The following is a 27,564-nucleotide window of genomic DNA, read 5'->3' as shown; positions in this document are numbered from 1 at the left end:
TTTGCAGGCTCCACGAACATACATGTGGTGGCCCAGCTTTCCTGACACACGTGTGCATGTCCCAACAGGCCTATGCCCCACCCGTGGGGGCTGACATCCCCTTTCTGGGGTACAGGTGGGGGCCACAGGACAACCCCCTCCTCTGTAGGCCACCGGCTGTGCCCGCTGGCAGAGACTGGGGGCCGGGGCTGGCCCAGGCGAAGGGAGGGGTTGGGGGGGAGCCGGGGTGCGGCTGGGGCGGGCGCAGGAGCCGGGACCTGTCAAACGAGAGCCAAGGAGCAAACTAGCTTCTTAGTCACCTTGCTCTTCTCCCCGTTTTGGCAGCAGCCCCTCGGGGCAAGGGGAAGCTGATATCATAATTATTGGCTCACCCAGCAGCTGCCTCCCCTCACCTGATGTCAGCACAGACCCAGGACGGCCAAGCTGACGGACTGACAGGCGGACGGAGCTCCTGGCCCCCCAGACCCGGGCCCCCACGCCGACCTGCTTCGCTGAGCAGGTAAGAGGAGACTGGTCCCAAGTCAGCCGTGGAGGCCAGCAGGGCAGGGCCAGAGCATGGGGAGGGAGGGGGTTGCCTTTTTAACGGGCCCTGGGAGAGGCTGGGAGCCCCTGGGTGCTCCCCATCTTCTTATTGCAGCTGAAGGGAGACTCAGGAAGCGGGGTGAGTGCCTGGAGGCCAAGGAGGACCCCCCTCGTGTTCCTCCCCCTCGTCCCTGTCGCAGGCCGCCTAACGCCAGCCGTTCTTACTGTAGCGGGGCTTGTGGTTCTGGGGTGTGTTGGATTTTGTGTGCGGCTCTGTGGCTGGAGAGGCTATGTGGAGCCACCCCGTGCGGGGAAAAAAGGAGGGCTCGGCAATGCTAGGACCAGAAAACTAGAGCTGCAGGATGGCGAGGCAGATTCCCAATTTTAGTGGCTTTCTGGGGGAGAGGGGGGATCCCAGCTCCGGGGGCTGGGTGGTGCCAAGGGGCTGTGTTGATCAGACATCGCTCAACGTCTCTGGGCGGCCTGGGCTGGGGTCTAGACGCCCGGGGGCTAGAGGGAGGCCTGGGGTGCAGAAAGGAGACGGCACAGCTCGTGGAGAAGCAGACAGGTGGCAAACAGGTGCCGTGGCCAGTGCTGGATGCGGAGCTCAGGGCGGAATCCCCCGGAGGTCTAGGAACACCGCTCTCCCTCCAGACCTCTGTGATCGAGAGGTCTGGTGAGCAGACCAGGGAGAGGGAGGCAGCTCTAGGACCCTTGAAGTGTAGAATTGAGAGTCTGGCAAGCAAAGGCTCTTAGGGAAGTGGCTGGAGCGGCAAGAAGCCCCCTCTGGCTCCCACAGCTTCTCCCCACCTCCTACCTGATCAGGTAAGGTTCTGGCATTCCCCGGGGAGTCCCCCAGGCCCTCCTTAAATGTCCAAAGAAGCAAGTTAGATAAAGCACAGACTCTAACAAGTGGGCGTGTTTGCCAGCTCTCTCTGCACCTACGGGCGTGGAGGGGGGCTGTTGGTGGGGGTGTGTGTTTGTGTGTGCGTCGTGGCCGGGTACAGCTGGCCAGTGGGAAAGGACCTGGGTGAACAGGGCCCATCTCAGAGAAGTCCCCTCATCCCTCTCCTGGACCCGATGCCGCTCATGTCCCATGCCAGGCAGGGCTGCCCTCCTCACTTCGCTAATCCTGCAGGAGGACGCTCAGTCAGCTCCCTCGAAGTCATGAAGTCTCCACTGCTCTGCTTGACCCATAGCCTTGGCCTTCCCCCACTGATGAGACCCAGCTCCTCTGGGCTGACTGGAGGGTAGAGTGGAAGGATGGCCTTGCACTCCAGCCCTGTCCCCATAGGGGCTGGCTCAAGCTCTTTTGCCACCTCGGTCATTGCCCGACCCACAGGACCCAACTGATGGGGGGGTGGGGCCCGGCATCTTCTGTCCTGGACCCTCTCTCGTGTGGTGGGCCAGGCAGGGCCAGAGTCAGGCTGGGGCTGGGGAGGCTCGGGATCCTCAGGGGAGAAGGTGCCATGGGGAGAGGTGCATGTCCTCCCAGCTCCCCGCCCGGCCCCGCCCATGCTGCCTCTGTGGAGCTCAGCTCCCGGCTCCAGGGCCTGCTGAGGCATGCTGCCCCCCCAGGCCCGGCGCCTCACTCACCTCCCAGGGCCAGGAACCTGTTCTCCCGGGAATGCCAGGGAGTTCTCAGAGGACGCTCAGGGAGCCCCAGAATCCTCTCAATTCTGCTCTCAGGAAGGGCAGAGAAAGATCGGGGGGTCCCTGCCCCCGCACCTTTTTCTCATCCACAAACTGAGCCCACCACCTTGCCCCCTACCAACGGCCTTCGCCATTCATCGTGAGAGGGGGAGGAGGCTCGGGAAAGTGAAAGATGAGGGGGAAAGCCCACCGGGGACACATGCCTTCTGGGAGGTTGTCATGAGCCAGCCCCCACCCACACCCTGGTCTAAGGGAGGGCCTTTCTTTAGCCCCCAAGGAGAGTCCCATCTGCCTTCTAAGAAAGCACTGTAACTCCCTTTCCTATGGGCTCTCTCCATCCTTCCCAGCCGGGAAGTCCTTCCTGATGTCTAACTCCCTCCTTCCGGCTTGAGTCTTCCTGGATCGCAGAACACCACCGCGTGCACAGGGCTCAAGCATAGAGCCAGAGACTGTTACTAAGCCACACTGAAATTTCCTGAGACCTGGTGTACAGGAAAGGACAGAAGGAAGGCCCCACTGCCCTTCTCATGGTCTCTCCAGCTCCACACTCTGATGAGGTGGGGCTATTGGGAGCCACTTCTGCCCACCTCCCCTAATCTTTCTCCATTACAGAGGGATGCAAGGGACAGGGGACCGCCGCAGCCATGCCCTCCCCTCTTCCCTTCCCAGTCACAGCCCACAACCACGGCTAGGCCCAAGACTGGCTTCCACAAGCAGGAGAGATTGACATTGGACTTCATGACATGTTTCGGGATCATAAACTGAGTTTGGCTGAACTGTGTGACCACAAGAGGTGGTTTCCTGAGTGGAGAGGTGACCATTGATCTTGGATGGGTGTGGTTGGACTGGCAACATGCCCAGGAGCAGGGAAATGACAAGATGACCTCGGAAGAGTGCATCTCAGAAGCATCAAACATCCCTAAATAATTTTGGTCTTTCCGATTTACTGCCCCTTCCTCCATCTCTGTGCCCATCTCCATCCTCAACCCCCAGCCTATCCCTAAACCCTCCACTCCCATCTGCATCCCCAATTTCACCTCCATCTCCACAATCCCATTCCTCTCTACCTCACCTCCTCGGCCCCACCTCCATCCTCATCCCCAAACCCATCTTCCATCCCCACCTCTCCAGAACGGATCTCTCTGTGCACCAGAGATCCCCCTCAAAGCCCAACACCCCTCGGCCTCTTCCCCACCAGGTCCTGCTATGTCCTCCCCCTTCTCCCAGTGTTTAGGAAAAGCCCAGAGCAATGCCACTAGAACAGAAAGGACTGAATGGGGTCATCCCTGGAGAAGCCCTCTACTTCCTGAGCCTATCCAGGCCTTCAAGGCTGTATGCTGGCCAAACAGTAAAAATGAGATCAAGTGCAACAAGACAAGTTGAGGTCTGATGTTCAGGTGGACCTCTCTACACTGCAGGTGGGTGGCAGGCAGAGGGGGAAGATGGAGAGACACGCCCAGAGGGCCCCAGAGGGAGGTAGTGGCAAGCTTTCTTGGGGGGGCCGCAAGTGTAACCAATCCAATTAGGCACGGCCGGGCCCAAAGCAGGGAGATGGACAGAAGCTGGGGCAAGAAGGCCTGCCGGGTTGTTTAGGAATGACTGCTGTCGTGAGCATCCCTGGGTCTCTACCCTGCCTGTGGCTCTTGCTTAGTCAGCTCAGATTAATGGGGCCGGGGAGAGAATTAGCTGAATCGTGATGGCTCAAGGAACTTGACTCGAGAGCCAGCTGTGAGTCACAGGAAAAAAGGGAACCCTTGCTCTCATGGCTACTCTGGGAGCTCCGGGGGGTGGGCACCCCCTCAAGAACCCCTGGATGCAACAAGAGAGCCCACTGGGAGGTCTGACCCTAACCTCCACCCCATGCTCATGGGAAGGTGCATGATCAGTCAGCTTTCCTCCCTGCTCCTCCCGCCTGAAATTACTGCTTCTGACAAACGACAGCCAGCTTGGGCACCAACACACACACACGCACACGCACACGCGCACGCGCACGCGCACTCGCGCACACACATACCCCTAGAATGGGGCGTGTCCCTGGAACTGGATTGCCGGGAGACAGTTGGAGATTCCACCTACACTTGTAAATTCCATAGCCATGTCCCACACTACACCAGTCCATCCATCTGGGAAGGCAGAGGATGTGCTCAAGGATACACACGCACGCACACACGTGCGCGCACACACACACCACCATGCTCAGAAAGCCCAGTGATCAAACTCCACTTAGCAGAGTCGAAGCAGCAGTATTCACTGTCGGAGATGTCCCCAGCTCCTTCTGGGAGGGGGGACTGGAGCCCACATTGGGCCCCACAGAGCATGTGGTTTTGGAGAGGAGGCTCGGCCTCTCTGTGCATGCTTGTGAGCATGCCCAATCTCTCCGAGGTGGGAAAGGTTTTGGAGAGAAAGTTCTTTGGGATGACAATGCCAAGCCTGGGGGTGGTGGTGGGGGGGGGGACCTGGGGATGCTCAGGGGAGAGAGGTGGGGGCTGGAGCCCACCAGCTAGATGGGTTCAGAACAACACCCCCAGAATGTACCACTTCTCCACATCCTTTTCCTAGATGGGCAAGGAGTGAGCGGGCACTCAGCCAGCTTCACCCAGCCCAGGTGCCTGGAGGAAGGGCCAGCGCCCAGATACGTGTGTAGCAGAGAACAATCCCTTCCACAATCCCTTCGGTTTCCCCATCTGTCAAACAAAGAGGGACTTGGGTGGGAGGGCCGTCCAGTGCTCTTTTCACTCCAGTTTGGTAAATTCAAGCAGTTAGCTTATTGCCGGCCTTGTATGGATGTGCACGCACGCGCTCAGGATGACGTGGGGGGAGGGGCCACACCAGTAAGTATTTGTCTGGTACTGGGTCTATGTTATTAGTATTGGTGGCAGAATTCATACCCATAATAATAGACCGGTAATAATGAGCAAGCCTTCAGAAAATGATATGTACAGAGCACAGGAGGCCCCTGGCCCAAGGGAGAGTGGGGGCCCCGAGCCCCCGCTTGGGTGGGCAGGCAAAGAGGGGCCCTCCAACTGGATGTGAGCACTCTTGACCGCCCCCATTGGGAACACCCTGGAAAGGGCCAATGGTTGAAGGGGGAAAGATGTCAGCCCCCAACCCTTTCCTGAAATCCCATGGGCCCAGGACCTCAGGGGAGGAGGCGGGAGCACAAGAAAAGATGGTGTTGGTTTAGCTTCCTCCGACAATTTTGGTTTTCTGGTTCTCACTCGGTCCCCAGGATAACCAAGTGAGGCATGTAGGGCAAAGATGATCCCATGTAACAAAGGAGGAACTGAGGTTCATTCCCCCACTGGCCAGGCTGACGGCAGAGCTGGGAGAGGACACTTCTGGGGTCCTGGATCAGAAGGACTCCCCATCAGAGAACAGGGGGACTTGGGGGGGCAGCCGGGGCCTCTGAGATGATAAATGCTGGGCTAGGGGATGAGGTAAAACAAGGTTCTAGTCATGCCTATTGGTCTCACAGCTCAAATCCTCAGCGGCCAATCCCACCATAGCCAATCAGCTCCGCAGCCAGTTATCAATGCAGCCCGCGGGGGGCTAGGGAGGGGACCACAGGTTCAGCCGAGTGACTTCTTTATGAGGGGACTTCTGGACACTGGACTGTCTGCAGAGCTAATGGGTGCACAGTGGCTGGCAATGTGGTCCCATCCCCCTGTCCATCCCTCCACCTCCCCACAGACGGCTTGGCTGGAGGAAGCTTGCCGTAAGGGAGAATGAGGCCATATTTCATAATCTGTGAAAAATCCTCCTGTTCCTTCCATCACTCGCCACCTCACCATCCACTCTTTGGCCCCTTTCACAGCTGGGGCAGACTGAGGTTTAGAAGGAAATTGCTTCTCTGGAAATCAGTGTCTGGGGCCTCAGACCTCTGCTTCCTGCACCCTGTCCCCCTGGGGGGCTTAAGCAGGCAAGAAGTCCCCACCCTCCAGGAGCCCTGCTCTCTAGTCAAGCCCCCAGTGGTTCTGGGTCACTTTGTCTACCTACAAGTCCCTTGTCAAGCCTGTTCTCACCATCAGACCCAATCATGCCTTTAAAAACCCCTGGGGGAAGGTGTGGGGAGGGGCACCTTCTCCCTAAGTTGCCCATCTAAGGGGTTCATGTTCTTGAAATTGAGAATTTTGCTCCTCCTCTTCCTGCTAACCTTGGGGAGCAAGCTGACCTTGCTTCTGGGAGCACGATCTGGAGGTGGGCTCACAGCCTCAGAGCCTGGACTCCGGAGTAGGCAGGAGGGAGGAAAAGGCAGACCATGAATGACCTCCAAGAGTAAGAGCAAAAGATCTCTGGGGGATTGGGGTGTTTAGGTCTCCCGAAAGGGGCATCTAAGGAGTAGGGAGAACCCAGTAGAGCCAGTGGGCTCTGACTAGGTGGACAGTCTTTTCTAGGAGAAAAGGGGTCTTGGTAAGCGTGTCTCAGAAAGAGATGGATGGGAGTGTGAGGGGTGGCATTTCTTATTTCCTTAAAACCAAGCATCCTTTCCTCCCCATCTACCAGATGAGCATCCACAGGCAGGTCAAGGACCCCTATCTATCTGTCCCCAGTCCATTCATCTGTCTGTCCATCTGCCCATCTATCCACCTGTCCAGCTTCCCATCCAGTCATTAGTCCACCCATCAATCTGTCCATCCATTCATCTGTGCACTGCATCCATCCATCCACCCATCGTCCATCTATCCAGAAAGGTCAGGCCCCAATTGGTCTCCCCAGGGCTGCTGGGAAGGGCCTGTGGTCCTCTGGCATTTATGGGGCATGTGACCTGCCTGCCTGGCCTGGGGAGGCAGCCCCGCCCCAGCCCTCAGGCAGGGGGCCGGTCCAGGCATGTGGGAGTATTTATACCTCGATGGAGGCTCCCTGGGTGTTGCTGGGCTGAATGACTCCCCGAAGCCGCGATGGTGGCCATGGCCCCGAGCCCACTGTGAGTGCTTGGATTCAGCTCCTCTGGGGCCAGAGCTGGGTGGCAGGAGCTGGGGATGGGCTGGAGAGATGGGAAGCTGTTCAGAGGTGGCCAGGCATGGTGGAAAGAAAGGGATGCCGGGCAAAGGAGAGTGGGGAAGATAGGAAGCTGCTGGAGTCGGGCATGCACAGCAAGGCTGGGGCCCACCCTGGAGAAGGGATGAGTCCGTTGCTGTTGACTAGCCTCTGAAGGGTCCCTTGGTGGATGGCGGGAAGAACAGGGCAGGAGGACTAAGATGACGAGGGGGATTAAGTTTAGATATCTGGAAGAACTTCCAGGTCAGCCCCAGACACGGAAGGTGGCTCAAGTTCTTTCTCAGGATGGGCACGCCGAAATAGGACCCGTCTATTTCCAGAAGCAGGGGAATGACTGCAGTGGCTCTGGGAGAGCTCTGTTTTGGGGGATGGGAATGGCTCAGCTGCAGGTGTCCGCGGCTCAGGTTTGAGGAAAGCATCCCATGGGGGACACCATATTGCTCTTCATTCTTTGCTCTCCCCCACTCTTCCCCTTGCCCTTTCTGTCCCTAGGCTGCCTCTCAAAGCACTTTAATCAGATCTCAAGGCAGGGGCAGCTGACCCTTCTTCCTGAAACTGAGGCAGGGTGAAGAGCCAGAGGGGCCAGAATTTTAGCTTCCAAACCCCCAGCTTGATGGGATGAGAGGATCTAGAAACTCCCTTCTTCTTGGCATCCTCAGACTCCCAGTATCCTGGGGTGCTCAAGCCTCGGGAGCAGCCCCCGGGGCCCTTCGCTGCCACCCCCAACTAGGTAATTACTGAGCTGCTCCAGGGCCCCCTCCCAGCAGCCGGGCGGGAGGAACCCCGGGTGGGGCCACCGGCAGCACCAGGCCCGGGCCCCACCCCTCATAAAACATGCTGCCGCAGCCAGTGACAGAAACCATTAAGGCGGAACTGTACCCTCTCCGCCTCGCTCATAAAGGGCGGGCAGGAGGCTGCCCAGTGGGAGGGAGTGTACGGAGAGCCCAGGAAGGGCCCTCCGTGTCCTCTGTGACTCAGCTGCCCACAGAGGACGCAGGGACAGACCCTCCCAGGGAACCCTCCAACGTGGCCCCCAGCCCGCCACTCCGGCTCCCAGGGGCCAGCAAGGAAGCTGAGGCGTTCCTGAGCTGGGGCCGGCTGGTGTCGTGGATAGGCACACCGGCTTGGAAGAGTCTGAATCCTGGGGGGGCATAATTTGGTAGCTGGGCAAACTTGGGCCAGTCGGGTTAACCTCTGGAGCCTCAGTCTCCTGATCTATAAAATGAGGATGATGATCCTCTTCTGGGGCATAATAATTCCCCCAGCCGGTTCCTTGAGGATTTCCTCAGGGGGGTCCCTCCTGATGGCAGGGCAGGGTTGAGGCCCGGCCAGGCAGGGTTGAGGCCCCGCAGGACCAGTCTCAGCAACTTCAGATGCAAATGGTCCTGGCCCCTCATTGCACTTATAAGGGTACAGAGGTACAGAAAGAGGATGTGACTTGGCCAACGTCACACAACAAGCAAACAGGGGTCCCCCGCCTCTGACTCCCAAATGGCCCCTTCTGCCTGAGTCCTAAGGCACCAGGAGAAGGGTCTCTGAGAGGTGGGGAGATGTGCTGGGTTGTTTGTGAGAAGGGCACAGAGCAAGGATGCAGTAATGCTCCTTGTTGCTCCCGTTGTCATGCTTTCTGGGGAATTTCTTCCCATGGTGCTCCTTACTCAGGTTAGGGAGCAGGGACTCTGCTCTGCCTTCTCTCTGACCCCAGGGAAGATCAAGTCTCCTTCTTCCAGCCCCACCTCTGTCCTCCGACTCTCCGAGGGTCATGGACAGAGGAGAGGTAGCTCAGAGAGCAGAGGGCAGACAGGATGCCGAGCTACTAAAATGAAGAGTTGCACGTCCGGAGAGTTGTGTGTCTGGGGCTGTGCTTGGGACTGGTGGCCTGAGAATCAGGAAATGTGGTTTTCAGTTTTAGCTGTGGGGCACTGGCATGTCCCTTCCTCTCTCTGGGCCTCAGTTTTCTCCTCTGAAAAATGGGGTTAATGACCTTGCCCCCCCCAACTGGTGGTATGCTGATCAATGTTCACCATTCAGTTCTCCGCCCCCCTCCCCCAAAAAAAGGCTCTGATTTGTAGTGTTTGCTAATGTCCGTGGGTAAATGCTTACACCATGGCCAATCCGGGCTGATTTGACGGAACGGGGAGCTGGAAAGAGGTGGGCACAGTCGGTTCCTGCAAGCCCACAGTAGCTGTCTCCGGCACAGCACTGCCTGTTACCCTCTGGGGCAAAGGGAGAACGAAGGAGATGACAGATACAAGTGCTTTGTAAATTGCAGGGTGCTCTATAGATGGAGAGTTGGGAGGACGATCGTCCTTACAGTCGAAGGGACCCCAGGGCACAGTCCACCATAGAGAGCCCTGGCCTAGCTCCAGCCCAGGAAGGGGACAGGCTGTGGGTCGGGGAAGCCCACGCTAAATGGCAGGGTCGTGGCAACCATTTCTGGTAGCTGCTGGGATCTGAGAAAGGAGGACGGCTAACTGGACCTCCCACATGGGTTTGCTGCTATTTGCACACACACACACACACACACACACACCATCAAGTTCCCTGGAACAAAAGCAAGTAGGATAGAGATTAGACTCCAAAATTCCCTCTGAATGCGGATGCCAGCCTCAGGACACTGGAGCCCTTGGGGATCTGAAGCAATAGAGTAGCCCCCCCCCCCACCTTCCCTGGGAGTTTCTACGGACACTGGCTCTACCACAGCGGGATCACGGGAATGATCTCTGAGGCCAGAGAGTCAAGGGGAGGGAAGTTTAGCGTCGGCCAGGACAGGAGGATGATGTCATGGAGACGGAGAGGGGCCGTTCTCCATCCCCCACCCCCAGAGCTCATGCTTTAAATTAACGCTGTCCCACTGCTAATTATTACTAATAGCTACTATTTATTGAGCATGTACTCTGCATTAAGCTATTTACAAGCAGTATTTCATCTAATCCTCCAGAGAGGTATGTATTATTAGCCCTCTCTTACAGATGAGGAAACTGAGGCCCAGGGAAGGAAGTGAAGCACCTTGCCCAACCAACGTCCCACAGTTCCTGGGATTCAAACCCAATTTTGACTCTAGAGCTTCTGAACTAGATCATCCAACCTCAGGGCCTCTGCTGGCAACTCCAGGGAGGGGTCAGGGACCAACGCAGCCTCTTCCCTCTCCCCACAGTGAGCTCCTCGCTGCGCTGGACAGGAGCCCCCCATATACACCAACCAGAGCCCCACGGCCCGGCCTCTTTTGAATGCAGATGGCAGAGAACCCCCTCTTTCGGGGGCTGTGTGGTCTTAGGCAAGTCACCGAACCTCTTCTCTGGGCCTTCTTTCCTCATTCATAAAACAGAGTCTGGACTGAGGTGACCAAGGGGGTACCACTGAGTCAGGAGTGGTCATCTAGAAAACCAACCAGAGGAAGCCCTGCACAGAGGGCCATTCCAGCATTTCTGCATCCTCAGTGCAAATCGAGGGTGGGCCTCTGAGCTCTGTGTACACTCCCTGGTTTTAACCCTGTCCCTGGGGACCTGGCCAAGTCGTGTAAAAGTCATATGGCCGTGTATGAACTAAAGCCTTCAGTTAAGGCCTCTGAGATGCAGGAAGTCAGCCAGGGCTCCAGATAATGTCCTGGGACATAGAAGCTGATGCAAGGCTGGGGGTGGGGCAGAGGCTTCAGGGGGCCTTCCGGGAAGGTCAGGCCCTCAGCAGGAGGTGCGGCCCAAGCTGGGGCTCAGAGAGGCCTCCCCGGGTTCATGTCTCTGAGGAGCAGAGCCAGGGTCTGAGCCCCCCTGAGGCCAGGCTGAGTGAAGGCCGGGCAGAGAGGGCAGGGCTAGCGAGGGGAGCTGCCACCCAGGGGTCATTGGCCCACTTCCCCAGGCCTGCCAGGCCCGAAGCCACAAGACCATCAGGGAAACTAGAGGCCGGGGTCACAGGCCACAGCCACATTTGGCCAATAAGGCCAAATGTATGACACGTGTCCTTGAGCATTTTCTGTGGGCCGGGCATCCTACATACATCGGCTCCCTTAATCTTCATGACGACCATGTGAGATAGGCCCACAAGCCCCATTTATCAGAGGAGCAAGATACAAAGAAATACACAGGTTTTTTTCAAAATCGCAGAGCCCTGAAGTGACACAGCTGGAATTCAAACTCAGGTCGGACCAAATCGAAAACCCTTGCTCTTAACCACATACTACTCTGCCTCCAGAGAGGGGAGCGACCACCGCCCCATGGGTTCCGAAGCCTGAGACCTGGGGGGCGAAAGGGCCCCCGGCCTTGCCTCTGGAGGTGCTGGAGGAGGCTTGGGAAAGCAACTCTGGGCCAGATCCGGGCGTGGCAGGCAGGCCCCAGCTGTCCCAGAGCTGTCCCAGAGCTGTCCGGGGAACCGGGGCCGGGCCGGCGGTCATGCGGAGCCAGAGATGGGCCGCCCTGCACCTCGGGCCCCATGCCCGCTCCCCTGTGGTGTCCAGTTACGGCCAGCTCGGCGCTTCCCTGGTCACGCCACATTTAGCATTGTGAGTGAGCGGGTGCCGGGACATGGAGAAGGGGCGGTAGGGACTCTTGAAGGGGCGGGAGAGCCTCCCACGGGCCTCCACCTGGACCCCAGCTACTAGCCCCCTCTGCCACTGATCCCCTGAGGCACTTGGGGCAAATGCCCTCCCTTCCTTGTCCCCGGAACCCCCAAGCAAAGGGAGGAAGTAGTTTATTCATCGAAGGTGAGCCGACCCCAGGCTGGGCACCATGGGGTCCCAGGGGGGCTCCCAGGAGAACTTGGCCTGGGAAATGCAATTATCCTGATCTGCTTGGCAGAGGTCTCGGGTAGGAGGCAGTAAGTGTGAATCTCATGTTTTTCTTGTTGCTTGGTCCCTCAGCTTAGCCGGCACCCACTCTGGCCCCCACCAAATGAAGAAACCGTAAGAGGAGTCCGGCAAACAGACCTGGGTTCGAATCCTGACTCTATTAAGGATTAGCTATTTGATTTGGGCAAGTCACGTAACCCTTCTGAGCATCAATTTCCTCAACTGTAAAGTGGCTTAATAGTGTACCTTCCTTACCGGTTTGTTCTGACAAACCAATGAGAAAATTTTCCAAATTGTTCACACAGCGGCCAGCCCAGAGCAGGCCCTCAGCCAACGGTGGTCTGTTTCAGACTACTTGGCAAAGAGGAGTACATTCCAGAGAAACTGTCCTTTGCAGGTGGTGGAGAAGGAAGGCAGAAAGCTGAGGATGAGAATAGGAAGGCCATTCTAATAATGACATTAATTACAAGAGCTGACATCCAGTGCGCACTTAGGATGTGGTAGGCCCTGTGCAAAATGCTTCCCGGGTGTGATTTCATTTACAACAGCATCCCCAGGTGGGAGGCCCTACCTCTCTCCCTGCTCTGTAGATGATGGTGTCGAAACTCAGAGATGCTCCCTGACACAGCTAGCAAGGAAAGGCTTGGACCTAAGTCCTCTCAACCTCTGGGCTGTGCCGGGGACAAAGTTCTGTACTTCTAGAAGGTCGGAGCAGGAAGAGCTCTAAGCTATCATCTACTACAAGCCCCTAGTTTCCAAATAGTGAAACCAAAGCTCAGAAAAGGCAGTGGTCTGGGGGCACTAGACTGGTTCCACCCATAGAGCATATGACTCTTGATCTCGGGGTTGTGAGTTCCGGCCCCACATTGGGTGTAGAGATTATTTAAAAATAAAATATAAAAAAAAAAAGAAAGAAAAAGAAAAGGCCATCGGCCTGGACAAGGTCGCAGGCACGAGATGCAGTTTGGAGGCAGTCGGAGGAAGAGCCCGTGCCCGACATCGCACAGTGGGCCGGCTCACAGGGCCAGCAGGCAACCAGGTCCCCTCAGTCCCCAGGAGCACAGCGGGCACGCCAGTCCCCGAAGTGGCACCTGTGACAGGCCCCGCCTCTCCCACCCAAGGCCGGGGCTGGACCCACTCTCTCCAGCTCCCCCTTCTCTCCAGACCAACATCCTGCTCAGCCGCTGAGCAGAGGTGACTCGTCCTGGTCACCTCGCCCAGTCCCTCACTGGGGAGATACCGGCCCAAGGCAGGGTCTGGAGGGAACCATCCGCAGCTGAGCTCCAGAGCAGCCAACTCTCCCTCCTGGGGCTGGGGTCGGGGTAGGGGGGTCTCCTACCTGCTGTGCTTTGTTCTCTCTCCAGTCTTCCATCCATGCTTTCTTCCTCTGGCTCTCATTGTTTATCTGCTTCCTTCTGTCTCAGATGTTTCTCTCACTGTGTCTGTTTATCTGCCTGTCTATCTGTCTGTCTGTCTCTCTCTGTCTCACCAGATGTCTGGCTGGAGTGAGGGTTCCAGCCCAGGGATGGGGTGGGAGTGGAGGCGGTGAGCTTGGGGTTGGTCACCCCAGGACCCCGGTCCTCACTCTCATCACAGCCGGCTTTCTTCGAGGCCAGGACTGGGTGATGGTGTCGTTACTCCCGCCGCAGTCTGACGCCACGCTGCCCGGCCCCGCCAGACTGGAGGGCGAGCCCCAGGGGGACCTCATGCAGGCACCGGGCCTCCCAGGCTCCCCTGCCCCGCAGAACGTAAGTACCTGGTGCCTCGCAGCAGGTGGACCAGTCACCCCCACCCCCAGCCCCCGGGCACCTCCTGGGATCTGCCTTGTCTCTTCCAGCAGTGAACAAGTACCCAGTGACTCCAAGATCCAGAAGTGTTCGGATGCAGGCCTCTGCTTATCCCTTCAGACTGGGGCTTTCTCAGGGCAGGGCTGTGCATCCATCTGACTTGGGGCACCTCAGATCTAGGAGCAGTGTGCCCTCATCAGATTAGGGCTTCCAAGGGCAGTCTCTGTCCCCTCGATCACTTGGGGGGCTCCCCCAGAGCTGAGCCGCAGACCCGGTTACCCTAGCACAGAGTAGGGTCCTGGTCCAGCCTCTACTCACGGGCTCTCTACCCTCTGTCCACCCCAGAAGCTTGCCGGCTTCAGCTGCTCATCATTTGTGCCCGACGGCCCCCCAGAGAGGGCATCCTCACTGCCCCCACAGAGCCCCAGCGTCGCATCACCAGGCCCTGAGCAAGTCCACTGCCCAGCCGGCCCGGGCCCGGGCCCCTTCCGGCTCTCGCCCTCAGACAAGTACCCCAGCTTCGGCTTTGAGGAGGGCCCAGCAAGCAGCCCCGGGCGCTTCCTCAAGGGTGGCCACGGGCCTTTCCACCCATACAAGCGGCATTTCCACGAGGACGTCTTCCCCGAGGCCCAGACCGCCCTGGCCCTTGATGGACACTCCTTTAAGACCCCGGGGGCGCTGGAGGCCTTCGAGGAGATCCCCGTGGATGTGGGGGAGGCTGAGGCCTTCCTGCCTGGCTTCTCAGCAGAGGCCTGGTGCAACGGGCTCCCCTACCCCAGCCAAGAGCACAGCCCCCAAGTCCTGGTGAGTACCAGTGGCCAGTGGGCTTCCCACCTACCCCTAGGGGTCCTAGTTCGCAGAAGCCCAGAATGAGTCCTCTGAGATCAAACTCCACCTTTCCTTCCAGACCTTTCCCCCCTCGGACTCAGGGTCAGGGTGCGCCGGGGAAGCAGCAAGCTCAGAAAGTTGGGGTCTTTGCTTCCTTCTGGCCTCCAGGTCAGCTGGGGAGGGGATGCTGACCTGCCCCGCCATGGAGGGGCCAAGGTGGGGGAGGCAGGTCAGGCTAAGGAAGCTGGCAGCTTCCCAGAGGCTCCTGAGTCAGGATTCCAGTGTGTGACTTCTCTGTTTGTTTAAGTGTCGAGAATCCCCAGCCAGACCTACCCGCCCATATGCAAATGTGAGAAGAAAAACACATTCCAGAGACCAAGAGAAAGGGTTGAGGGAGGAGCCACAGAGCACAAGGTTCCCTCTCCGGGATCTGCATACGCGGGTGGAGAGAGGGCTTACGGCTTCTCAAAGGACACTTCCGGGACCTATTTGCCCGAGAGGGGAGGAGGGCTGAGTGTATTCATAGAAATACCTTGAAAGCACCTTGGAAAGTCAGCATGTCATCCCACAGTCATACCCACCAGCTGTGTGATCTTGGGCAAGTCACTTAACCTCTCTGGGCCTCATCTGAAAAGTATGGTTAAGAGGACCTGCCTCATAGGCTTGTTGCCCTGGGGAGAGGAAAGCTAGAGGGAGGTTGGAGGTCCCGAGGTGGTGAGCACTGAGCAGCCTCAGCCGGGGTTGTGGTTACTCCAGATGCTCACCAGCTCTCCTCACCTTTTGCTTTCAGACAGGCTCCCATTCCATCCCCAAGCCCCCCCCCCCCCCCCCCCCCCCGACCCACCGACAAAGCCTGACTCCCAGGCTTGGAAGATAGAGAAGGGGTTGGGTTCCTACCAGCTGTGGCCAAGACAGGACCCTTGGTTCTGGGGCCCTTTGATGGCTTCTCCTCAGGCCCACTGAACATGACAGCCGCTCATGGTGAGGGCGTCATCATATTAGCTCCTGCCCCCCAAATCCACTCGCTGCCAGCCCCTGGGCACTGTGCCAGATGCTTTCTCTCAAGTGCCCCATTTAATCCTCATGACAACCTTCGAAAGACTTCCCATTATCCCCATTTTGCCTCTGAGGAAACCAAGTTTCCATAGACGTCAAGTGACTTTCCCAAGGTGTCCCTTGGCCTATAGGAAGGGAGGCTGAGATTTGAGCCCACTCCCTTACCCCCTGCTCAGTGGAGAGGAGCCGGGGCCCGGAGAGCCACAGCTAACTGGTCGACTCACTAGGTGACCTCGGACACATCACTTCCCCTCAGTGGGCTCAACCCCATCATCTTCCAAATGAGGAGGTTGGCCCTCGTGCTGTTGGCCCTTCCAGGCCTGAGATTCTATGATTATGGCTCTCTCTGCATCAGCAACCCCAGGGCACATCCAGAAAGAGCTGACAGTTGAGTTGACCCTCTGGGCCCAGATACTGGTTCCCAAGGCCCCTGGTAAGCCCAGGAAGAGTGGTCTACCTCCTTCTGGCCTTCTTCACGTTCTAGAAACCAGCTGTGCCCTCTTTCTGACTCTACTCAGCGTAGAGCTCTGTGCTAGACTCTGGGGGCCCCATGGGGAGCTCACCACCCATGGGAAGCCAGAGCCTGGCCACCACCTCTGGCAGCAGCTATAGGTTCCCTGTGCCAGGGTGAAAGAGAGCTGCGGGACTCAAGCAGACCAGCAACAGGGCAGACTCCCCGAGTAGGGAGCAAAGGCCTTTGAGTTGAGGATGGAGACAGAGTGGGGAGGACTCATCAGCCCCCTCCAAAGAGCCTGCCGGAGCTCCCCTGGGCTTTACCGAGGAGAAAGGGGCAGGGCTTTGGGTCACCAGCTGGGCCCACCTGTCTGGCCACTTCCTGTGCTCCCCTTACTATGGGCTCTGCAGTGGGAATTCTAGAGCTGTAGCCTTTTCCAGATGTCCTTCGCAGACCTGCTCCGAGAGGCTGGCAGCTCTGAACACAAGCAGGCCCCAAGCCAGTCTTGATGCGTGGGATCAGGCACTGTATCCTCGTGCTATTCCAGAGAGATCTCTGACTCTACCCCACCTCACTGTGACCATCGTCAAATCTCCCCTAGTCGCCTGGACAGCTCGGCCTCTGCCTCTCACCTGAAGTGAGGTGCAGACCAGGGAGTGCTCTCAATTCCAGCCCCAGCTCCACCGCTAACTGGCTGAGTTCCCTCAGGAAAAGCCCTGACCTTCTCTGTTCTCCATTTGTTCTCTAGGACTAAGCTTTGGGGGAGGCAGAGTAGCGGTTGCTTTTGTGTCGGTTTCAAGCCACAGGGAAAACCAAGGCCCCACCTGGTCATCTGTTTTTTGTTCCTTCCAGCAGGGGTCAGAAGTCAAGGTCAAGCCCCCAGCTCTGGAGACTGGTCCTGGGATGTACTGTTACCAGCCCCCCTTGCAGCACATGTACTGTCCCTCCCAGCCCCCCTTCCACCAGGTGGGTCAGGGGCAGGTGGGCATGCTCCCCTGGGGCCCCAGGATATTATGTGGTGGGAGGTGTGCGGGCGTGGATGTGCGTGGGCACACCTGCATTGCCAAGTCCAAGGCCATCTGGGGTGGGGGGCCAGGGGTCCATGGGGAAGGAAGCAATCGCCCTTCTCTAGGAGTAGGTGGGGTTCAATCTAAGAGTCTCAGGCGGAGAGTCTCAGGAAAGAGAGCGGGGCTGAGAGTGGGGCAGGGCCCAGATGTGAACTGAAAAGAGAGGGAGGAGGAGAGCCCGACAAAGACAGGGGCCAAGAGAAAAGGACTCTGTGGGGTGACACAAGACTGAGCAGAAAGGGAACAATGGGCTCTCGCCTGGGTCAGCCACTGTCTTGCTACGTAGCCCTGGCCCCCAACTTCCCTTTCACCGAGACAGGGTGGGACCAGGCATGGAGCTGGGGCACCTTGCCACCTGGAAGTCTCCAAGACCCCATCATCTTCGGCCCTTTCCCCCCTCCCCACCCCACCGCCCAGCCTCAGCTCCTCCGACATGGACAGGATGCCAAGTAATTGCCCCACATTGGCATGGGATGCAGGTTTTTAAAGAGAAAGAAAAGAGCCCCAGAGCAGCCAGGCAGCTCCCAGGAGTCACTGGGCAAGACAGAGCAAGTGGCTGCCCAGCGCCCAGCTCCATCCACCTGCAGCCTGGCACTGAGACAGGCCCTGCCTGTGGAGCAGGTTCTACTCCCAGCTCTTTAGCTTTGGCCCTGATCTTGGCCAAGCCAGGGAGACAGGCTCATGGGGGGGTGGGGGGTGGAGGAGGTGGTCAGACTGCTTGCTTTGTTGGGGGGCAAGAAAGAGATGGAGGGAAGCAGAGGGAAGAACACATGAGGGGTCATCCTCACTGCCGCGAGGAGCCCAGCTGGAATGGCTCAAGCCCTCCTGAGGCTCAGGGTCTGACCCAGGGCAGGGGGTGTCCCTGAGGCAGCCTGGCCCCTGAGGGACGGAGCCACAGCAGGGTTAAGGGGCTGCCAGACCTTAAATAGCCTCGCCATGCCCAGCCCTGCTTTGATGCTTTCTGCATTCCGCACACACACACACCCCCCCGAACAAGATGGCCGCACCCAGGGCTTTATAGAGCCTGCAGAGAGGGTGACTCAGGCACTAAGTGTCTCTCGGGTGACCTGGAAAGAGCACCTCAGCCTGGAGCAGATGGGGGAGTCAGAGTCTCCTACCCCCTTTGCCCCCATAAAACACCATTCCTGGCACCACAGCCACTCCCTTTGCCGTAAAACCACCTCCTACCCCCATCTGCCCACCACCGTGACCGGCCCTTTCAAAGAGCCACTGAAACTCGTAAAAGGTGGCAGTGCCCAGCAAACGAAGGCCAGGGCTGGACACCCCACTTCCAACCCAGCTGCTCCAGGAAATGTAGGGGGGCCTGGAGTCCCTCACACTCTCTAGCCCATCCAGGCCGCTTCCCCGTCACCATGCAACGGGCCTGAGAAGAAGGAACTGGAGGAAAGGAGCTTTGAGGCTTCTGAGATCCCAGATTTGGGGACCTCCTCAGAGGCCCTCAGATGTCCACACCCTTGGCCAGCCCCCTCAGATGGCTCTGCTCTTGGAGCCCGTAACCAGGGAGAGAAGAATCTAGTCTCAGCTCTCTCTCTGGATGTATATGAACGGGGTGTGGGAGGGGGATTCCCCCCACCCTGGGAAGGACTGGTTACCATGGCAACCCCTCTGCCCCTTTGACCTCTACAGTACTCACCAGGTGGTGGCAGCTACCCCATACCATACCTGGGCTCCTCACACTATCCATACCAGCGGATCGCGCCCCAGGCCAGCACCGATGGGCACCAGCCTCTCTTCCCAAAACCCATCTACTCCTACAGGTATGGTCCCAGCACCCCCTGGGGTGGAAGGAAGCGGGGTGAGAGGACCAGTGGGGAAACTGAGGCATGGAATCCTCAAGCTATAAGGTGATGGCAGAGGATGGAAGTCATCCTCAGCAGGCTTCGAGACGCTGCTGGAGAGGGGATCCCCGCACGGAGGCCCGCGGATAGACCAGATCACCTCTGACCTCTTGTCTAACCCTGCGGAGCTGTCAGTGGCTCCACTCAGTGGAGGCTGGCGCCCCGAGATTGGGCCCCCTAAGTTCTAGCCTCGTGGGGCCCGGGGCCTGGGCCTGAGAGTTTAGGAGGGATGCTCGCCCCCTTCCCCCTCCCTTTCCCCTAGATACAGAGAGAAGCCGAACCCCAAAGCTCCCCAGGAGATAAGTGGGAGATGAGGCCTACAGACTCGGCTCAGGTATCCAGCGCCTGCTGGGGCTGCAAACGCCAAAGCCCGCAGCACCCCGCCGGTCTAGGAGACCTTCCCCCGGAACTTTCGTTCCTCCCATCAACAGTGACACTCGACCTCCTGTGTGCCAGGCCCCAAGTGGGATCAGGTCATCAGCCAGTGTAAGCTCAGGGAAGGAAAAGGAACTCAGAGAGCATCCAAGAGCACAGAGAAGGGGTTTGTGGGAGGCAGGATGATGCACAGAAAGGAGAATACCCCATCCTTGGAGTCCAACACAACTCAGTTCAAGTCCAGGCTCTCGAATTTACTAGCTGTGAAACCTCAGGCAAGTTACTTAATCTCTCTGAGCCTCTGTTTATTCATCTGCTTAAAAAGGAAGAGGAATATTCAGGCCTTTGGAAAGATTAAGTGACAGAATATGCTTGGCACATTGTAGGGGCTCAAGAAACCATAGTTCCCTCCCTGACTATCCAACCTTCAGTGTGCAGTTGGCTGAGGGTGCCTGGTAATGCACCCTTAATCCTCACAACTCTGAGGTAGCTATTACTTTCCTTACTTCAAAGCTGAGGAAATTGAGGTTCAGAGGTTAAGGCGCTCACCCAAGGTCACACAACTAGCGAGTGGCCAAGCCAGGATTACAACCCAGATCTCTTAGATTCCACAAGACCCTTGTAGCTTGGTAATTCCCAACTTCAGTGGACACCTCATCCTTTCTCCTTTCCACCCCATGGAGCCTCTCACCTAAATCTGCAGCAGGTTATTCCTCTCAACTACTCCAGCCAGGGCAGGCGGGGTGGTCGGCGGAGACTCCCTGCCTGCTCAGAAGTTCAGACTCTCAAGGTTTTCTCTGCCTTCAGCATCCTCATCTTCATGGCCCTTAAGAACAGTAAAACGGGGAGCCTTCCTGTCAGCGAGATCTACAATTTCATGACGGAGCACTTTCCCTACTTCAAGGTGAGCCCGAGATCCACCCCAATCCTCCCATCCTGGGCGAGCCAGGCCTCTCTGGAGGCAGAGAGTTCTCTCTTGAGAGTTCTGTGTCAGGAACAGAGAGCTCAAGCCATTCACCCAAGGTTACTCAGCAGGCTGGAATCCGATCTCATGCTGGTGGAAAGTGGACTTGTCAGTCCTGATAGGCTTCAAGAAGCATCCACCTACCCCGAGTGGGGAGAAAGAGCTTGGGAAGAAATGAGAGACTGTCCCCACCCCTGCCCCCAGGATGCTGTAGGTTAGAGGAATCTGAGTAAGAGCAGTAGCCAGCCAGGGTGGCATGGGACGCTGGGACCACACGACCCATTGCCTTCCAGGGAGAGATTAAGATCTGCCTCTGTGGGTGGCAGGCTCAGCTGCAGCCCTGCCAGAAAGGGGGGTGTGGGCTTCATGGTCTTCAAGTGTCCCAGGGAACTGGGCGGCTCACCTGGCCCTCCCATGTACAGTGGCCAGTTCCTGTCATCCACAGAAGGGGCTTCTACCAGATTCCCTCCCTAGAGGCGGGACAGATACCTTTCTGTCCAGATGGGCAAACACATCAGAAAGGGTGATCCACCTGCTCAAGGTCACACAACAGGGGGGATCGGTTGGTGGCTCGAGCTGTTTGGCTTCACACACCACCCACTTCCCTTCTCGGCACGCCCCCGCATACCTTCCAGCACAGACCTCTTCTTCTGGGGTGGGTGCAGGGGAGAGCAGAACTTGTGTGTGAGGACTGCCTTCTCCGAGGTCTACACCCTGGTGGATATAATCTCATCCGAGAACCGGGCCGAAGATGGGAGCTGAGGCCCAGGTCCAGAACTGAGCTCCACCTGCCAGTAGGTGACCTCTGGTCCCACTATCTTCCCAATTGTCCCGCCTGAGGATAATCTGAAGCTGATATTCAAATAAGTTTGTACTTGCTGCGTTGCGATCAAATGAGGAGTGGGCAAGATGGCCAGAGTGGTCTGGCCAGGAATGGGGAAGTATGGTCATCCACCAGAGATTCTGGAAGGGGGGGTGAGTCGTCTCTGGGATTTGAGAAGCATCAGAGCCAGTATCCAGAGCTGCCCCGATATCCCAACAGATCTGGAGACGAAATGCTCCCTAACCGCTAAAGTTTTTGGAGGGTCCTCTATAGGGCTTCAAGGGGCCAGGCCAGAGACAGGGAAGTGGGCCTGCCCTGTTCCTCTCAGCCATTCCTCCCTGCCAACTCCCGGCCTGGCCCCCAGCCCCTCCCTGCATCTCATCTTCCTGGCTTAATTATTTTTCCTGGGAGCTGTGTAATCCCTGTTTTATGGGGCTGAAGAGTGAAGAGGTCTAACAACTTTTTTTTTTTTTTTTTGGTTCTAGTTGTTGTTCTTAGCCGGTTGCATCACTCTCTCACTCCTGAGTTTACATTTGACTTCAGAGAGAAAGCATCTGTGAGGATGGGACGGGCCCCAGTGGTGAAGCCAGCCCTATAGGGTGACCTGGGCAGGGCCCTTAATAAAGGGACAGAGCTGGAGTCTGGGCTCTGTCACTGCCTTCTGTGTGATCTAGGGCCAGGCAGTTTCTTCCCTGGACCTCAGTTTCCCAATCTGTAAAATGGTCAGGTTGGACCAGTTGGCACATCCATTCCTTCCAACTCTGACGGTTCCCCTCTCACCTACCTAAGGAATTAGTTCAAAGATCCCCTGCCCCCTTTATGGCTCACTCTCCATTTGAAGGTCATTTTCCCGGGCAAGAACAGAGGGGAGCCTGGGGTGGGTAGCACTCATGCCCCAGGCAGCTGAGGTGGGCGTCCTGTAGCCCCATGAGTCAGGGCTATGGGACTGGGGCAGTGTCCAGCCACTGGACATAATTGCTAGTGCCGACCGTCCCTCTTCCAAACAGGAAGTGGCTGGGGTGGGGGCTGTGCAGGCATCCCAAAGTCACAGATTTATGGGCCCGTAAAAGAGCCCAGTGCACATTAACTCTGCCCATCAGGCGACACAGCCTTGACTCCTAGTAGGGACTTTCATGGGAGTTGAAGGTGAATCCCAAGCTGACTGGTCTGGTGGCTCGAGCATCCTTCCTCCTGAGCCCCGGGAGCCTTGGGGGTCATGTCAACCAGCCCCCTGCCCCAGGCCAGCTGCCCCTGAGAAAGGCTGCGGCAGCTCCTGCCGGCAGCTCGCAGTGACCGGGCGTCAGGACCCAGTTCTGCCAGGCGTGAATCAGCCTGACTGCTCCCTGGGGCAAGTAGGCTGGGGAGGAGGGCGTGGCCGCCCGCACTCCGCTGAAACTGCCGGCTGAAAGGGAAGAGGGACCAGGGGGCTGAGGGCATGGGGGCCCCTGGCCGGAGCGGATGCTCTGCCCACCGTCGGCCCCCGCTGGGCCTGGGACTGGCACAGAGGCGGGAACAGAGCTGGAGGTCGGGGGGGGGATGGGGGGATCCACTGGCACCCCCGCCACCGCCTCTCACCCCACTGAGTCAGCCTAATGGTTTTTACAACCCTCCCTGGGCACAATTACTGCACCGGTGGCACGACCGGGCCTCCTAATGGGTGTTTATTCTGTTGGCACGAGCCCCCCCACTGCCCACCTGAGGGCTGGCCTTCCCACCGGGGCACGCCCCCCCGGGCACACTCATGTGAACACTCCCACTCCCACACACATACAGTCATGGAGACCCCCACACACCCAGAGAGACTTTCTCACACACACATCCTCACACTCAAAGGAATTCACAGACCCACACCCCGGACGCGGGCTCACGCCAGGGAGGTGTACTTAGGGACACAAGCACACACATACGAATAGCCAGTCCCCCCCCACACACACACACCTCGCACTCTCACCAAAACCCAGCTATACACACGACATATGGGCGACAGGGGCACACACCCAAATACAACCTCACCCATCTTTCTTTTCTCCCGAGTTTGCCCAAGCGGGGGTGAGGCAGCCCCAGGAAAGGAGCATCCCATAGCTCCCTCCTCATTCCAAAGCTGGCATCTGGGAGACCTGGGAGTAGCGAGTTCGCTTTCCCCAGAGGGGTCCGAGCATAGACCCCAAGACCCAGCGGGACTGGTCCAGCTCCAGACAGGGAACGGGCCCTCCCTCTATGAACCACCCAGACAATCCTGGGCAGGGTCGGCCCGAGGTGGGGCTGGGATGAGGGGCCAAGGTTCCCGCCCACCCCTGCCCACCACTGAAGGGTACCAAGCACGGGCTGGGTGCTGAGGAGGACGACAAGCCCCGGAATGGGTGGCAGTTGGGTGCCCAGGGGGCAGAAGAGCCTCCCCAGGTTCCTTGAGCCCGGCTTGAATTCTGGTCCTGCTCTGCTCCGGCAGACGGCTCCTGACGGCTGGAAGAATTCCGTTCGCCACAACCTTTCTCTCAACAAGTGCTTTGAGAAGGTGGAGAACAAATCAGGAAGCTCCTCCCGCAAGGGCTGCCTGTGGGCCCTCAATCCGGCCAAAATCGACAAGATGCAGGAGGAGCTGCAGAAGTGGAAGAGGAAAGACCCTATTGCTGTGCGCAAGAGCATGGCCAAGCCAGGTGAGGGGCTGCAGGGCAATGCAAGGGAGGGCTCAGTGTGCCTAGGAACTGGGGGGGGGGGGGCAGGGAGGAGGAGAGGAGGGGGGAGGGAAGAGCGAGGAGAGGAAGAGAAGCTGATCAAAGAGAACTTATTAGTGAGGGAAGGCCTGAGTGGTTCCAAGGCTGGGAAGGGCTTGTGGGGAAAGGAGGTCTCATGGTGTCCCTCTCTCTTCTCTCTTGGGCCTTTGCAGAAGAGCTGGACAGCCTCATTGGAGAGAAGAGGGAGAAGCTGGGCTCCCCACTGCTGGGCTGCCCGCCCCCTGGGCTGGCCAGCTCAGGCCCCATCCGGCCCCTGGCCCCTCCAGTTGGGCTCTCCCAGCCACTGCACTCAATCCACCCAGCTCCGGGCCCCATTCCCAGCAAGAACCCCCTGCAGGACCTACTTGGGGGGCATGTGCCCTCCTGCTATGGGCAGACATATTCGCACCTCTCCCCGGGCCTGGCCCCTCCCGGACCCCCACAGCCATTGTTCCCGCAGCCGGACGGGCACCTTGAGCTGCGGGCCCAGCCAGGCACCCCCCAGGACTCGCCTCTGCCTGCCAACACCCCACCCAGCCACAGCGCCAAGCTACTGGCTGAGCCATCCCCGGCCAGGACCATGCATGACACCTTGCTGCCAGACGGAGACCTCGGCACCGACCTGGACGCCATCAACCCCTCTCTCACCGACTTCGACTTCCAGGGTGAGCTGGGGGTGGGAAAGGGAAGGTGGGACGGGACCGGAGAGGTGCGCCTGGCGGTGTGGCCCATCCCCTCCAAGCTGCCAGGTTTCTGGGCAGTTGAAGCAGAAAAGTCCTGAGCCGGCCAGGGGTGCCAAGGGGCTAAGAGGAATGTCCTTGCCCCCATCTCCCTCCTCCTGTGCCCTTGAACATGTTCCAATGGACCCCATCATCAAACCACTCCCAGTTCCGAGTAGCTGGGAAAGAGCCCAGTGTTCCGCTCCATCGTGGCTGTGAGCAACTGCCAGTCTGAACATTCTCAGAGGTGGTTGCATTTTCTCATTCATCTTTTAAAGCAGAAGAAGGAGAGAGATCTTCCCCCGGGGGAAGAATGTAAGGCCTCAGAACTAGGCAGGTCCTGCCGAGATTTGGGGGTAGGAGTCTGGGGAGAGGTTCTATCTATTCCATTCCATCTTGCCTGTCCCATCTCTGCACACGGCAGAGCCCACCCATTCAGATCTAAACCCCAGTGCATGCCCAGACTCTGGTCCTGGCTCAGGAGGCTTGGAGGAGGGGGCTGACCCACGCCTGAGACCCTCTGGGGACACTGGGGGAGTGGGGGGAGGGATATCCACAGGCAGGTGGAGACAGCTGACCCTCACCGAGCTCCCGGTCCTGTGGGGACACAGCCCAGGTCTTGGTAAGCTTGTTAGAAACGTGCAGCTAGATCCTCAGCTGCAGCCAGAAGTGGGGAGCGACGCTCACCACAAACCATCAGCTTCACGTGTGCTCTCTCATCTGGGCCTTTAGGACCGGAGGAGAGATTATTAAACCCCCTTCACAAAAGCACATGGAGGTTAAGTAACTTATTCAAGGTTACTTGGCTAGAAAGAAGGAGAGTAAGGCAGCCGAGTTCAATCCAGGGTCTGGTCCAGCCCCCTTCCTCCATCCCTGCAGCCCTGATACCCAGGGCAGGAGCGCCAGGCCCTGGTCTGCCATGATGCAGGTCCCACAGCACAAAGAGGAGGACGAGGTGGCAGCACTGACTCCTCCCTGGAGTCAGTGCTCCAGGCTCTGCTCCTCTCCCTTGGGCCTGCAGTGAAGGACCGCATGGGCTCCAGCAGCGCATTGTTAGAAGATCCTTGGTCTTGGCTGCAGATCCGCCTTCCTTGGGAGCCTGGGCAGGAGCCAGGTGAAGAGTTCCAGGGGCTCCCTCTGCAGGCTAAGTCCGGAGTGCACAGCATAGGCATCAGTCCTATGACTACGACTATGACTATCAGTCCTATGACTACCCCACCTCCCTCCAAAATAAGAGCCCCAGAGATCATCTAAGCTATGGCAGAGGAATTGGAGAGTTCCAGCAACTCCCTGCTGCCAACAGTCTGTTCCCCAGTCAAGGTTACCCCAATCCTGCTCTCTTTAGCATGTGAGAGCCATGGGTGGGGTACACAGAGCTCCTTGGTACCTCCCAGTGACTCCTGTTCTCTCCCCCAACTAGGAAACCTGTGGGAACAGCTGAAGGATGACAGCTTGGCCCTTGACCCCTTGGTCCTGGTGACCTCGTCCCCGACATCATCTTCAATGCCACCACCTCCACCGCCACCCCATTGCTTCCCGCCAGGGTCCTGTCCGGCAGAGACGGGCAGTGGGGCCGGCGACTTGGCACCACCAGGCAGTGGGGGCTCCGGGGCATTGGGTGACCTGCACCTCACCACCCTCTACTCGGCTTTCATGGAGCTGGAGCCCACACCCCCCACGGCCCCTGCTGGCCCCTCTGTGTACCTCAGCCCCAGCTCCAAGCCCATGGCCCTAGCATGAGCCATGCCCAGCAGCAGCTTCGGCCTCTTTCTGGCCTGGAAGTCCCAGCTGGCTGCCCACATCGGGCCCACCTTAAAGGTCAAGGAAGGAAAACCATCCCTGTCCCCTATGCCACTAAGCCAACTGTTTGTTAGCTGGCAGCTTGGGGGTGAAGAAGACACCACCCACGATGCCGCCCCTCACACATTTCTGCCACCTGGTGAGCCAGCTCCTCACTCAGGGTCCCTGAAGACCAAGTGTCTGGGCAAGGAAAAAACACACCCTCCCTAGCTCACACTTATCCACACTTACGCCCTTATGCATAATATATGCGTGCATATGCACACACACACACACACACACACAGTCAATCAGACCTACACCCACCCACATACCTTCTATCCAGAAGAATCAGAACAACGTCACTGAGAGCCTGACTCCATTTCTGAGGCTCAGGTCCTCATGCCAGGTCCAAGACCACCCTGAAACCCTATTCCGATGTCCACATTCTCTGCAGGCCTGGCCCCTTCTAGCATGTTCTCTCCCGGAAGCCCCCTGTATTTATTCTCCCATCTTCATCCCAGCAGCCGGTCAAGGAAGAGGCAGTGTGGAGCCTCTCCCCAAGTTGTCTGTGGGTCCCCCAGGGGGCTGCTATTAGCAGCACCCACTCGGCCAGGCTCTGCCCATCCTCAGTATATGCTCTGTCTGACACCCCCCCCCAGAATGACACCCAAGAGGGGTAACGGCCACCCCAGGATCAAACTGAGCCCAATTCGGACACAAAGTGTTTGGAAAAGCCCTTGCCCTCAGAAACTTAAAAGTGTCCTCTTTTCCCAGCCCTGGGCACAGGAAGGACCCCTCCAGGGCACTACAGTCTCACTCCTTCTCTATAAGAACTTCATGTAGTTTAGCTCCCAGCTTACTAATGACTTCCACTTGTCCCAGGCAGCGTGGGCATTCAGGGGAGGGGAGCCTGACAGAGGCCGGTGCGGGCAGGGGGTGGCGGCGACGCCCCCCTCTCTTTGACTGCTTGGCAGACCCACAGTGTCTCCCGGAGCTGGGGGTGTGCTGGTTGCCTGCCATGCCCTACGGGAGAGCCCAACCCCCGCCAAGTGGGAGCTGCAGTCTACCCTGCCCCTGGGGGTGACAAGAGCCCCCAGAGGTTAGCCTGGGCTTGGTTACGCACAAGCAGATCCCTAGCTGGCCCGCCGTTGTCCCCTGACCTGGAACAATAAAGCAAGTGCCTGTG

At 58.2% G+C, this 27,564-nt stretch overlaps 1 protein-coding gene across 7 annotated transcripts; it reads left to right on the top strand.

The window, feature by feature from the left end:
* Nucleotides 1-398: 398 nt before the first annotated feature.
* On the top strand, nt 399-27,564 carry FOXN1 (forkhead box N1). 7 transcript variants are annotated; one of them, XM_078068142.1, is made up of 10 exons: nt 412-499; nt 12,026-12,095; nt 13,550-13,701; nt 14,086-14,544; nt 16,931-17,044; nt 18,793-18,923; nt 20,187-20,283; nt 23,613-23,820; nt 24,051-24,542; nt 26,017-27,564. In XM_078068142.1, the coding sequence occupies exons 3-10, from the start codon at nt 13,579-13,581 to the stop codon at nt 26,334-26,336; spliced, it is 1,944 nt and encodes a 647-aa protein (XP_077924268.1). In that variant the 5' UTR covers nt 412-499; nt 12,026-12,095; nt 13,550-13,578; the 3' UTR covers nt 26,337-27,564. The 7 variants fall into 7 exon arrangements, with proteins under 7 accessions (XP_077924265.1, XP_077924264.1, XP_077924263.1 ...); XM_078068141.1 differs by lacking the exon at nt 412-499 and adding an exon at nt 10,801-11,668; XM_078068139.1 differs by lacking the exon at nt 12,026-12,095 and having other exon boundaries at nt 399-499; nt 13,446-13,701; nt 14,089-14,544.

The sequence above is a fragment of the Halichoerus grypus genome, chromosome 2 (genome assembly GCF_964656455.1).
Source record: "Halichoerus grypus chromosome 2, mHalGry1.hap1.1, whole genome shotgun sequence".
NCBI classification, from domain to species: domain Eukaryota; kingdom Metazoa; phylum Chordata; class Mammalia; order Carnivora; family Phocidae; genus Halichoerus; species Halichoerus grypus.
Note: the sequence above shows the minus strand (reverse complement) of the source record. Positions and strands in the feature narration are given on the sequence as shown.